Below are 14,601 nucleotides of genomic sequence, written 5' to 3'. Positions count from 1 at the left end.
AGTCAGTAAATTAACATATTCTGAGGCTGTGAACTCGTTTCTCTGCAGCACAGTGAATCAAACACGAGGTTAATGTCATCGTACCACTGACGGTGTGTTTATATTCTGTCAGATTTGAGTCACAGAGAGAGAGAGTCTCCGATTCTGTTGTGTTAAAGGATTATCTTGGTTTATTGCAACTTGGATCTTATTTTGTAGTAAACAGGAAGCAGATGTTTTCATTCATATTGCTGTGGCGTCTAGACTTACAGTAAATGGGTGTGTCATGATAAACAAAGTGAAGATATGGTAACTGGAAACAGGCCTGATCTGTAAAGTGACATTTCAGATTGATGCAGCAGACATGAAGGAGAGGAAGATGATGATGACGATGTGTGTTTGTGTGTTACATTTGTTTTATTTTCCTATTTTCCAACTAAAACATAATCACTTGTTTTACATCTATAGGCACAGAGAATCAGTGTTCGTGATAAAAGACTTAAAAATGAACAAAAACAATACAAACTTTTCTGTATCTGTTAATCTGCAATAATTTGTAACAGTTAAGATCCTTTTGTGAAACACGTCTTAAGCTTGACAGTCAGTACAACGCAAATCCAGCCAAGCCCTGTGAATTCTGCAATTTTGTCCTTTCACCGCAACTTTACCGCAGATTTGACTACTTAAAACAGGTGAAGTTTAATTTCATTGTGGAGCTGCGTGCAGTGTATTGATTCGCTCAGCCCTCCTCTGTTTTTATCATGAGACTATTGCAACTCTGCGCCGGGGACAGACTCACACACACGTACAATGACGGGGCTAACTGTTAGCATCACGCGGCTAACATTAACCAGTGGTTATTGACAGGTTTAATGTCAGAGAGGTACAAGATTTTTTGGACCATTTAATGGCTCTGTGTTGGATGATAGCCATTGCTGCTGTGTTAGCTCATGCTAATTGGGCAGAGAGAGCAAGGCAGATCCTTCAGCTCTCAACTCTGTGGGCCCCCTCCCATCCACCCCCACCATTACAAATATATTGTAATGCTGTGGCAAACACTGAATGCTCATGATGATAAGCTCTGAAACCAAGCACATCAACCAAGCAACCAAACAAGACGCATCATCACACCATTATTATAAAAACATACATTAAAGAAACTTCTGTGAAACAAGGCCCAGGTCGAGTTCTGGTTCAGGGATTGAGGAGTGAGACATGATTAAATAGGATTTACCAGTGTCCTCACATTGAAGGTCTGTGTCGTGGTCCTCACAATGATAGCAGTACAAACACACATACACACACTCAGACAGCACCAAGAGCTCATCAATTAGTGCTGGTTGATAACGAAGCACAAGCTTGTTGCCAAATGACACAGCAGCTGTTCACACAGTTTCCAACAGCTGCACTTAGAGCGTGTGTGTGTGTGTGTGTGTGTGTGTGTGTGTGAGAGAGAGAGAGAGAGAGAGAGAGAAACATGCGGTGTAATTACCTTTTGCTCTGAAAATCAGATTAAAAAACAGCTGACTGTGTCAAACCTGCTGCTGATTTGATTTCGCTTCTCTGCTTCCTGTTTTATGCTGAAAGAAAACGTATGCTTCCCATTTTAGCCTGAGAGACAACTCCAGTTTCTTGTTTTACACTGAAAGAAAACTTCTTCCTGTCTTATACTGAAAGAACCTGAAAGAAAACTATTTATTGTCTTGAAAACTCATTGATTTTATTTTGCTGACATCGAGATGCATCGATATCAGATTTCAGGGCCAATTGCAACAACCCAAATTTATCTGTTTTTTATAGACGATAGAATATTATTAATATTAATGAAACAATAGAAATGTAAGGAGAAGTATTTATCTAAAATTTCATTATCGGAACAAAAACAATTTAATTTTTTCATTTACTGCCCACTGATATGTTGTTCATCTCTGCATTTGTATTTCTTTCACTCGTTTCTTTTACCTCCTGCAGCATCATGAAGGTTGTGCTAACCCAAAGAACCTGTGGAGAGCTGTTCTCTGACTTGATGAACTAACAGAGTTTTTGTTTTTTGTCCCTCCACAGCTCCTGTTAATCCACATCTCAGTAAGTACAACTCAACATAAAACTCATTAAGTCAAAATTAAAGGTTTAATCAGCTGTAATTTGTGTTAAGAAAGCTGCTCATAATAAAAGAATATTGTTTTATATGTCATTTTTACATGTGTGTGTGTTTTTAGGGGAGTTCCAGTGTGGCTTCGAGGACGAGGCGTTGTGTTTGTTCTCTCAGGACAAAACAGACGAGTTTGATTGGACACGTCACAGTGCCGCCACACGAGACACCAAATATACCCCGAACACCGGACCGAGCTCCGACCACACCGGCTCCAAGCAGGGTACACACACACACACACACACACACACACACACACACACACACACTGAAGACAATAAGACTTAAGCCAAACCTTTGTTTAATCAATAAATAATTTATTTGTCACATGGAATTATAAAAGGTAAAACTCTAACATGTAATCCCGTTGGCTTCTTTATCTTTAATTGAAATTTAGTCTTTGGCTGTCTCATTGATACACACACTGTTTCATCACTGTTACTACATCCCATGGCAGATTAAAGGCGAGATCACTCTGTCATCCTATTACATGATCATATTTACCAGATGCCACTGCCCGTCAACAAAAACAAAGACAGCTATGGTTAAATGTGATAAGACCAAAGGACTGGACGGAGGCCATCATCAAAAATGCTCACATGTGCAGCGCACACTTCATATCAGGTTAGGGAAAAAGTATTTCCTGTTGTAGGGATGAATAAGGTTATGTGTATTAAGGGTTATCATGTCCACCTCATCAGAAACTGGGGAGGGATTAAGAGGAAGTTTGGATTTCTCTGGGACGCTAACTTTTTAGCACATTAGCTAACGTTAGCTTCCATAGCAAAACAAACAAGTGTGGTCCTCCTTTGTAAGACTGGCTTCCTGTGACATCATCCATCCACTGAGTGAGAGCATACGGGTCGGCCAGTCTGGTCCCGTTGGTCAGTGTTTACTTATTCAAGTAACACTGGCGGTCCCGGAGAGTGAGTGAGCTGACATTCAGACAGGTTTACGAATTTATGAATGGTCCAGTTTGTGTCAGAGTGCACTCCGACACTCAGAATAAGTATTTCTGAACGCACCACTTGCATCATCTTCCTCCATTGTCTGAAACAAGCCAACAGAACTTGCAAGCTAGCGCTAGCTAACGTCTGTGGAGAATTGTTTTGCCTCCAGCTAAGCCAAGCCCACCAAAAAAGGTCATACTGTTTACTAACATTAAAAAGGGTCTATTTGATGGAGAGGTAAATGATAAAATCAATACAGTTTTACATCTGTATGTTTAATATGCAAACAGCAGATGGTTAGCTTAGCTTAGCATATAGACTGGAAACATATGACTAAAGAAGACAAACAGTTTTCGACCATGCTCTGATAAAAATATTTTTTTAGGCTGTATTTGTTTTAAGTTTATGACAAAACTTATTGGACGTTATGGACATTACGGACACTGGTGATTGATAAACATGTGATTATTTAAAATATTGTCGAGGCTGGTAATCATCTTCTGAGTACTCGTCTAAACACTTCAAGCCATTAGCAGACAGTCGCAGCTAAAGTACAGGACTTAGTCACTACAGAGGGAAACAGTGCGCCTGTTTCTGTCCAAAGGCAACAAAACCACCTCCCAGCTCTTTACTCAGTGAGCTTTAGAGGAGCTGGTAGGTTGGTTTTGTTCTCTGTTTGGACAGAGCCAGGCCAGCAGTCTTTTTATGCTAAGCTAAGCTAACCAGCTGCAGCCTTATATTTAATAGACAGATATGAGAATGGTATCAATTTAAAGACATGACTCTGAGAGAGAAACAGAGAAAAGAGGAGTTCACTAATAAACACTTCCTTTATCCATCATTTCTGTGTCAGTCTGAGACATCAAATAAACTGATTTCCATTCATGTATCTGAGCTAGTTTCACAGGAAACCATACAGGAGCCACATTAACAGCTGATGCTCAGACTCCTTCGTGGCGTTCTGTTCGTTCTGAGGTTTTATTTGTTGGTGTGTTTTTCATGTGGTTCTGTCAGCAGCAGCTCTGACAGGAGGAGGAGGAGAGCTGAGGATTAAAACTGACACTGAATGTTAATCATCGTGCCGGACTCAGGAGACGAACATTGTACCGTCTCTGATTCGTGGCGTTTAGGATGGGCGACGCCCACTCTGAGCACGATAAGAGGCTGAAAATAAAAAGCAGCAGCGAAGCAGCCGGAGGAGTCCTCGCTGACTGAATGAGAGCAGTTTGACGGACACACTGCAGAGTTTTGTTTCTGCTGTGGATGAAATAGTTTGTTTCTACTGTAAAAGCTTCAGAGAAGAAACACGTCTGCAGGATACGCGTGTTCAAATCTGACAGGAAGGTCTCATTAAAAACAGGAAGAGGAAACTCAGAGACACCTTACATCTTAGGCTTAGTTACAAGTTAAAGTTCAAAACATATTTTTGTGTTTATTTGTTTTTTGGGGAATTATTTCAGTAATTAAAAGCCCTTAGCTAAGCATCACATAATGTGTTTTTTTTAATCTAGTGGAAGGATTTTTCAGTCAAAGAAACAACAGAAAGCTGAAGAGAACTAAAGTTAGCTCGCTAGGTGACATTAGCTTCCAAGCTAGAGAATATCAGAAAATAAATTCATTGAGGTAGTTACAGATTAAATAGTGATTTTGTGCAGCAAATATGTGACTTTAACGGCGGCAAAATGTCCCAGTCGGAAAATAGTAAACAAGTAGAGACTGGAGCTAACAGTGCTAAATACTGCGTTTACTCAAGAAAACTACATAAATAACCACAGCAGAAATGTCAGATTGGTCGGACCACCGTGTTTAACTATACCTTTAAGTGTTACAGTTACAACTGAAAATAACAACAGAAATAAACAAGTTTGCCAATTTCACATCTCCGCTAAAACAACTGCCAGCGCACTGCCACAATGATTCGGTTCATTGCAACAAAGCTAGTACTCACAGTAACCATCTTCAAATAACGTGAACATTACCTGTTCCCCATTTTTTAAAAACGATGTGAAATTCTTTATGTGTTCCGGTGGTTTTAAACTAAGTTATTTTAATTCCCTCCTCACACTAGTTTCTACATTAGTTAGTAACTACTAAGCTAACGTTAGCTGAAGAGAACTAAATTTACGTTAGCTTGCTAGGGGACAATAGCTTTCAAGCTAGCAAATAAAGAAAATATATGATATATATTTACATTGAATAGTGATTTTCTGCAGCTAATATGGAGCTTAAACTGCGACAACATGTCACAGATAGAGACAGACGCTAACAATGCTAACAAGCACCAGTGGTCCAAAGTTACTAACAACATTTTTCAAGTATTTTAGTATTTTTAGTATTTTATTTTAGTTTTCCTATCATGTCTGCACTCTTGTTTATAATTGTGAAAGAAAGTCTAAATACACAAAGGCATTGTTTCATCAGCTAGCTGGTCAGTTTCGCTATCAGAGACAGAATTAAAGACGTCGGAGACAGAAAGATAAACACCTTCAGTATGACTGTCAGAGTAAAATATCATCACTTGAATACTCTTTTTAAATTGCAACATTTTCCAATGGAGTTTGGCATGTCTCCCTCCCATACAGACAGAGGGACGTTATCAGGAAGAAGCAGCATGTCACAAATACAAACTGACTGTCACACTGACTTTCACAGCCTGATTACAGCGAGGAAAATGTCCGACTGAATTATCTTTGTACTGTCAACACTGACACTGGATCTGTAAGTAGGCGTAATAAGCCGACCTGTCAAACTGTCCAATACGTCCTCAGTTAGATAAAGATAACTTTAGCGTCTGTCCTAGAGCAAAAAATAGTTTGCAGGAAAGAATGACAGTTCAGAGTTGAGAGTTTTGTTTGTTAATTTACTTCTTACTTTAAAATGCTCGGGCCCGAACAGTCAGCTGTCACGTCCGGATTTTTCCTCAAGTGCCTCAGTTTGACAGATGGGATTATTTCTTCTATTGAAAATGTTCAAACCAAACGTCAGGTTTTTGGTGACGGAGACAAAGAGCGAGGGCTAAAGTGATAAAGAAATCCATCAGAGGAAACAGAAACACAAAGATGGATTCTCTGTCCACTGATTCAGGACAGTCTGGGATCAGAACAGAGTGATGTAGACCTGTCACTTTATATATACTGCGGCGACCTGTAGGGAGTCTGTGTCCTGGGCCGATGTGGTTTTGGCCGCATGTTGTGTGGCCTGGTGTGGTGTGCCTGGTTGTGACATGGTATGGCGTGGCTTATTGTGGCGATGCGTGAAGTAGCGTGGTGTGTTGTAACGTGGGGTGATGTGGTGTGGTGTGGCATATTGTGGTGTGGTGTGTCAGGGTGTTGTATGGTGCAGTATGTTGTGGCATAGCAGAGTGTGGCGTGGTGTGGTGTGTCAAGGCGTGGCATAGTGTGTCTTGCAGTGATATGGTATGGCGTGGTACAAAGTAGTGTGTTGTGTTGTGGCATATTATGGTGTGCCATGGTGTTGTATGATGTGGCGTGGTATGGCATGGCATGGTGTGTCATGGTGTGGTGTGTTGCGGCGTTGTGTAGTGTTGTGTGTAGGTGGAAGCTGCAGCAGTGTGTACATGCAAAGTGTGAGTCACAACCTGTCGTCTCAGAGGCCGCCTGCTGTGGCTCCTCCAGGCAGGAAGAGGCTAAATAATCAAATGTGATTGGCTGTCAACACCTGGACATCAGACCCCGCCCCGAGGTAGAGAGACAGCTGGTTAGACTGAGAGACAGACAGAGAGAGAGAGAGAGAGAGAGAGAGAGAGAGAGGGGAATCCCTTGAGCTCCGAGCCCACTGGTTCAACTGGAGATCTTTAAAAACACAAATATATAATTTTATCAGTAACTTCACTGTTTAACGTTTGTATCAAACTGTTGGGGACTATTTTCAGCTGCGGATTAATCCACATTTGGTGCTCTTGTGAGTATTTGTGTCAGCAGGACAGTATGTGTGGGACACAATAAACTACAGTCTGTCTTCATGGTGATGAAGTGAGAAGATAAATCAGATACACATGATATTTACATTCACGACTGGTTTGAGTCTGAACATGAAGAGAAATATAGAATATCATCTGACGTCCTCTTCAAACTGCCAACTGCTGTTCTGACTTTTAAAGACAGCGTGAAAACAAAAATAAACTCATCACAACGTTTTTTCTTCTTCATGATATAAAGGGAACAAAACCTCTAAACAAAAGCTGTTAAATTCTACTGACACGATTTCACGCATTTTGACAGCAGAACAATTCACTTTCACCACAGGAGGAATAAACCAAACCAGAGGAAACAATAGATGAATGTAAGGATGATAAAAATAGAACCGCACAGTCTGTGACAATCAGGAGACGCTAAAGCAAAACATGTATTTTTTAATCAGAAAATATGACATTTAATCCACAGTTTTCCCTTTTTATTAAAGCATGACTATTTCAACTATTTAAATGTAATTTCTGTTTCAAAATGATGACTTAGTATGACATAAAATAAAATGACAGTGCAGCAGTACAGTACTGCTGTACTGTTATTATTTTATTATAATAGTAATGATTATAATAAACTTTATTGAAAAAGCACCATCCATGTATAAAATGCAACACAAAGTTTTTAACATGTTTTAGTAGCCAGTAATCACAAAATTTATGATTAAACAATAAAAACAAGGAAAATAAAGGAAAATAAAATTGAGATTTAAAAAAAAAAAAAAAAAGCAGGATAAGAAAAGATAAGATTAAACACAATCAGGTAAAAACACCTTGGGAAATAAAACTCTATTAAGTTGTAAGTTTTCATGAAACATTTATAACTCTTAGTGTATAAACTGTTGTAAATAAAATAAATGTCCTTATATATGTCCCCGTTTCCACCAAACCCTTTCAGTATGGTACCTTTGGAACCAACGGTAACCCTTCAGACATGGTATCTAGACCCTCGGTCTATTTAGTGTTTCCACCACAGACAGTCCTCTTAAATGTGGGCAGGGTTGTTGTCACTCACTGCTCCGTCCAGCACTCACTGTAGCCCCTTTTACACTACCAGATTTTCCGCGAATGTTGTGCCTTTTTGCCGGCAAGCTGCGAGCGTTTAGACACACAGAACCGGATTGGTGATTTTCTGCCTCGTAGGGTAGACATATTGGCGGAACCTGACACCTGACAGACACTGTAAAGATGAGCAACTGGGTTTAAAAACACCAGGAAGGAATTGTGCGCCCTCCTTGTCCTTGCAAACGAAGAGGCCATTAACTGTCAGATGATGGGGACGGTGATGGACGGGCTGACATACGAGAGAATCGCCGAAGGACTGACCAGCCGCGGCTTCCCTCCCACGTCACTGTTTACGTCACATGCTGAGCTACATGTTTTGTTACTTGCTCACACCCCCCCATTGCCTCAAAACCAGCCACAACTCAGCCCTGAGCAGAGTGACCGTCCACTACTGACCAATCAGACTGCAGTGTTTACAGCCTCACCTTTTAGTACCAGATCTGTGTGCTAGGTACCCCAACAGAGGGGGGACCAAACATGGGGACGGTACACGGTACGGAACAGTTCTATTTGTACCATCCACAACTTTTGACAGAGTAAGATCCTTTTTGTTTAACCAGATACAGCCTGTTTCCCTGCTGTAGTGCTCACTCTCAATACTTGATCAGTTGCATAAATCGTTGCTCCCATCAGTCACGTAGACACAAGAGCATAAAAAAATAGGTTCCAGGTTTAAAAAATACCAAACTTACCCTTTTAATACACTCTTGTTTTTGATCACAGTTGTGTGTAAAACTGTCTTCATATCTGCTCATAGCAACATTTCAGTGTGTAAATGTGTTGCTGCTACATTTTAAAGTGGTGCAGCAGTTTGCAGTGTGATGAGGATTAACTGCACAACAGGGGGAAATATAAAATATGTGCACTGAGAGTTTAATCCCAGAGTAAACAAAGGTTAAAATAACTCCTCGTACATTTTAGCAGATGTGTGAGTCGTTTGTCTCGTCCTCCTCGTTTCCCGCTGGAAAGTCAGCCACTTCTTCTTCGTCTTCTGCAGCTTGTTTCACTCTGCAGCAGAATCTCATTAAAGCGAGCCTCGGGGTAAACCGTTTTAAATCCACTGTCAAACAGGAAACATGCGTGCTGAGTGTTTTCTACACTCGTGTACAATTTAATTTGTGAGGATTGTTTTTCTGCTGGATGAGCCGGAGGTGGATTTGTTTGCGCTGCTGTCGCGGCAGCTTTCTGTTGCATTAGTCTTTACTGCTGCTGCCTCGTGGGTTAATCTGTGCAGGTCAGTGGGAGCAGAGCAAGGCAGGGTTACAGGTTCAATTCCCTCTGCAGCTCAGGGAGTTAAAATAAGCGGAAAACTCCGGCTTGTGATTTCTGTGGAGCCTCGGAGTGTTTCAATATTAAATGGATAAATAAAAATTAGGAAAAAAGTAACATGAATTAAAAAGTCCTGACATGAAGTGTTTTACAAACATTCATGTCCTCCCAAAATGGTGTTATGAATTACAAACATCCATCCATTTTCATCTGCTTATCCGAGGCCGGTTTGCTGGGGGAGCAGGTTGAGCAAAGCACCCCAGACGTCCCTCTCCCCAGCAACACTTTCCAGGAGGCATCCAGGAGGATCCTGATCAGATGCCCGAACCACCTCAACTGACCCCTTTTGACACGAAGGAGCAACAGCTCTACTCCAAGCTCCTCACCCTATCTCTAAGGCTGAGACCAGACACCTCACAGAGGAAACCCATTTCAGCCGCTTGTATCCACGATCTCATTCTTTTGGTCACTACCCAGAGCTCATGACCATAGGTGAGGGTTGGGACGTAGATGGACCTGTAAATTAAAGAGCTTTGCCCTCTGACTCAGCTCCCTCTTCGCCAACACGGTCCAGCACAACACCCGAGATACTTGAACTCTCTCGCTTGAGGCAGTAACTCTCTCCCAACCCGGACCAGTTTCGAGCAGAGAACCATGGCCTCAGATTTGGAGGTGCCGAGTCTCATCCCGATCGCTTCACACTCAGCTGCAAACTGCCCCAGTGCATGTTGGAGGTCACGCTGTGATGACGCCCACATGATCTGCAAGAAGCAGAGATGCAATTCTGCAAACACACTTTTGTTAAACAATCATATATCTGCGTTGAACTCCAAAAAAATGATGAGGTAATGTTTAACAAGAGGTTGTGTTTGTGTTCGGGACCAAGCAGTGAGGCAACAAGGACACAGGAGTTAACAAAATCATGGGGTTTTATTTACCCAAAAATACTAAGTAATACACGAGGGGCAACCAAAATGGACGGCAACTACAACTTAACACAAGGCAAAACTAACTACACCCAAATCCCCCCATGATATGACAGTGCATGGTTTGGTCCAATGAGTTGGCTCCAGGATTTCAGAGTCATCAGACCTCAGCCACGCCTCGTGCTCCACCAGGAAGTGACCTAACAGATAATTCAAATCAAATTATTTGCCTTTGTAACCCTGCAATGCTAGAATGTGAACATTTAAGTTAAACAATGTCAGGCTGAAAGCAAGTAAGCAGAATCTAAATCAAGCTGTGTGATGTGAATTCTTCAGGTATGGTTGCTCATAAATGAAAGTAACCAGTGTAGATAACAAACTAATGCGTTTAAAGAGTCTTAATCGGGGACACATTACCGTGTGTGGCAGTGACCATCACAGTTTGGGTGATTTATTGGTGTATTGACCTGCTCTGATCTGACCTTTGACCTCTGACCACGGCCTGTGTTGTGACTCTCTCTCAGGTTTCTACATGTACATCGAGACGTCAAGGCCAAGGCTGGAGGGAGACAAGGCTCGGCTGCTGACTCCCACCTTCAACATGAACTCCAAGACCTCCTCGTCCACGTCCGCCGTCACCAACAACCCCACCTACTGCTTCGCCTTCTACTACCACATGTACGGCAAACACATCGGTAAGTCTGCAGCAGCGCCTCAGCTCCAGGATGTAACGTAATAGTAACGGTGATAATAAAGAGCCGACCATGTTGGTTTGTGTCTGCAGGAGCTCTGAACGTCTTTCTGCGTCAGAAAGGTCAGACGGTGACGGACACCTCTGTCTGGAGTCTGAGCGGTAACCAAGGGGACCGGTGGCGGCAAGCCAAGGTCAACATCCACCCAACCGCAGCCTTCCAGGTGCAAACCACACCCACTTTACTGCAGGCTACACCGACTTTATGTCAGCTCTCGAGGACACCTGGATGAATCCTCACCTGGAAACCAGATGAATCTGCAGCTAATGTTTTATTTGCTCTGACAGATGCGTCTGGTTCTTCTTCACTTTGGACAGACTTCCAGCAGCCTGAGATGTGCTGAGCCAATCACAGCCGTTTATTTAATGTGAGGCGTTTAAAAATCAGCCAAACCGGCTGCAGCTGAAGTGGAACTTTATGTTGAAGCCGATATCGCGTCAGTAGTGAACCAATCTGAAGACGTATTTTTCCTAAAAGAAGAACTGCACTTAAAGCTTTCCTTGAGAAGAAACGTGTCGTACTGACAGAATGTGGAAAAAGATTTACATATTGCTCATCTGTGCACGCTGTAGTCCGCTTACCAGGGTTCATACTGTCATGACAAACCAAGTTGTGAAATTTGAAAAACTGCTATTTCCAGGCCTGGAGAAGTTTTGGAAAAAATAAATAAATCCAGAAAGTTTTGGAAAAGTCAAAATTTGCTTCACACATACCTGTATAATGGAGTATATAATGTATATACAGTGTTAATGTTCAGGCAGATCAGTCACGCCACCTGTCGATGTGTCTCCTCCTAAAACCACAGATGATCACTTTCTGTACAAACAGTCGTGCATCTCTGAGCTTCTCGTCTTCTTCTGTGGTAGATGGTGATGGAGGGGGTCCGAGGCGCCGGTATCGAGGGAGATATCGCCATTGATGATGTCACCATTGAGGAGGGCGAATGTAAAGATCCTCCCCCCAACAGTGAGTACATTTCCCTCCTTGTCACTGTAGCAGAAGTTTTATTTAAGTGTTAAGTTCACACTTTGAAAAACAACGTGTTAAAATAATACATCTTTAACTTATCCCTGAAGACGAACAATTTCACTTAAAATGACGTGTTGATCTGAAACTCAGAGGTCCCTTAACTTAAAACTGAACCTCTTAAAAAACTTTAATTTCAGATTTTAAGGGCTACACTGCTTTCCCCTTGATTTATTTAATTTAAAGCATTAATTTACGGTGTTATAAAAATTTGTATTTTGGTTTCAGATTACAAAACATCTCGTCAAAAGAAAATGTCAAATAACGTTCTTATTGTTTTAAAAAACTTTTCTCTCTGTCTTTTTCCCCCCACACAGATCTAAGGTCGCTCGCCCCGCCCTCTTCGCCACATATATGGCAGCTGTGCGTCACTCTGAGTCTGGCTCTGATTGGCCAGCAGAGGTGACCCCCCCTCTCTACAGGACGTCACTACCTTTGACTTTTCTACATCCCTCACCTCCCCATCCAATCCCATCATCCCCCTCCATTAACCCCCCCCCCCCAACTACCAAAGATGTGGTCAGAGCTACAGAGGGACTTCCTGCCAAGATGGCTGACACAGACGGTCAAGAGATCACCTGGAGAAGTGAGGACTTAAAGGGCCAGTCCAACATTTTAGTGAACCTGCTCTCTGTCAGATATCAGTTTCATCTGAGCCCAGTACAGAGATGGTTTAGCATCAGGCTTAATACTAACATCCTGACTACAGACACTAAACACGTTCATCTGAACACTTAGCTCTCACACAGACAAAAAAATAAAGTTAATCTCCAAAATGTTAAACTATTAACTATGAATTCAGTAATTTGAAAAGTTCAAGTTGACATAAATTTGATCATTTTGTTGTTAAAATTCATAGTGGCATGGTTAAATCATCATGGTGACACAATTTATCATTTTGACTTTGAACGTTGGTGTTTTGTGCTAACTTTGTGCTAAGCTAACAACATCTTGACTCCAGACGCTTATTATATCTATCGTAACGTTAAAAAAGGTTATATTTTGTTTGACTTCCTGTCATAATTCTGACTTCTTATCTCATAATTTTGGCTTAATTTTGACTCAGAAAGTCGTAGTTTTATGCTAACTTTGTGCTTAGCTAACAAAGTCCTGGCTCCAGACGCTTATTATATCCATCTTTACATTATCAAAAGTTATGTTTTTGACTTTCTTTCATAATTTGGACTTCTTATCTCATATTTTGGCTTACTTTTTCGTCATTTTGACTCAGAAAGTCATAGTTTTATGCTAACTTTGTGCTAAGCTAACAACATCCTGATTCCACACACTTTTTATATATATCTTAACATTAAAAAAAGTAATATTTTTGACTTCCTCTCATAATTTGGAATTCTTATTTCATAGTTTTGGCTTAATTTTGACTCAGAAAGTCGTAGTTTTATGCTAACTTTGTGCTAAGGTAACAACATCCTGATTCCAGACGCTTATCATATCTATCTTAACATTAAAAAAGGTTATATTTTTGAAGTTCTTCATAATTCTGACCTCTTATCTCATAATTTTGGTTATTTTTTCCTAATTTGGATTTAGAAAGTCGTAGTTTTATGCTAACTTTGTGCTAAGGTAACAACATCCTGATTCCAGACGCTTATCATATCTATCTTAACATTAAAAAAGGTTATATTTTTGAAGTTCTTCATAATTCTGACCTCTTATCTCATAATTTTGGTTATTTTTTCCTAATTTGGATTTAGAAAGTCGTAGTTTTATGCTAACTTTGTGCTAAGCTAACAACATCTTGACTCCAGATGCTTATTACATCCATTTTTAACATAAAAAAAAGTTAGATTTTTGACTTCCTTTTATAATTTGGACTTCTTATCTCATAATTTTGGCTTAATTTTGACTGGGAAAGTCATAGTTTTATGCTTACTTTGTGCTTAGCTAACAACATCCTGATTCCAGATACTAAACATCCATCTGAACATCTCACTGTCACACAGAGGATTACGTTACCCATCAAAATATTTAAACTATTAACCTTAAATTCAGTCATTTGAAAAACTAATATAAGAAAGTTGACATAAATTTGACTTTCTTTCATAACTTTGATTTTTAAGTCATAATTTTGGCATGGACCGTCATCACTGTGACTCAACAGAGAATAAAGTTATTCTAAAGTTGGTCAGTGAGACCAGATTACTTATATTTAGTTTTCTTTTTTATATATATTGTTTATGAAGTAGTTTTTGAGAAACATAAACATTTCTATCAGCATAAACAAAAATAGGAACATGTAGACCTGTGTAATACTCGTACACAGGCTTGTGCATGTGTTTGTTTAGTTTTCGTCTTGTTTTCGTCTTGCAGTTGATATATTTTGTAATTTTCATTGATGGAATTCACATTAGTTACACAGAAGCTGTGGAGTTTTTAAGGATCACTTCACTTACAGTTTGTCATGTTGGCGTCATATTACAACAACCTGCAAACATCTCATCCACGCTGGAAAACTTTATTCTGTCATTGTTTTCATGAA

General features: G+C 40.5%; 1 protein-coding gene across 1 annotated transcript in view; it reads left to right on the top strand.

The window, feature by feature from the left end:
• The window catches only part of mdga2a (MAM domain containing glycosylphosphatidylinositol anchor 2a), a 145,313-nt gene extending 131,114 nt beyond the window's left edge, over window positions 1-14,199 (top strand). Inside the window, 6 exon segments of the mRNA XM_049596371.1 lie at window positions 2,044-2,064; window positions 2,199-2,354; window positions 10,848-11,018; window positions 11,108-11,238; window positions 11,942-12,041; window positions 12,419-14,199. Coding sequence (XP_049452328.1) covers window positions 2,044-2,064; window positions 2,199-2,354; window positions 10,848-11,018; window positions 11,108-11,238; window positions 11,942-12,041; window positions 12,419-12,507 — 668 coding nt within the window. The 3' untranslated portion in view covers window positions 12,508-14,199.
• The last annotated feature ends 402 nt before the right edge of the window (window positions 14,200-14,601 follow it).

The sequence above is a fragment of the Epinephelus fuscoguttatus genome, linkage group LG14 (assembly GCF_011397635.1).
Source record: "Epinephelus fuscoguttatus linkage group LG14, E.fuscoguttatus.final_Chr_v1".
Taxonomy (NCBI): Eukaryota; Metazoa; Chordata; class Actinopteri; order Perciformes; family Serranidae; genus Epinephelus; species Epinephelus fuscoguttatus.
Note: the sequence above shows the minus strand (reverse complement) of the source record. Positions and strands in the feature narration are given on the sequence as shown.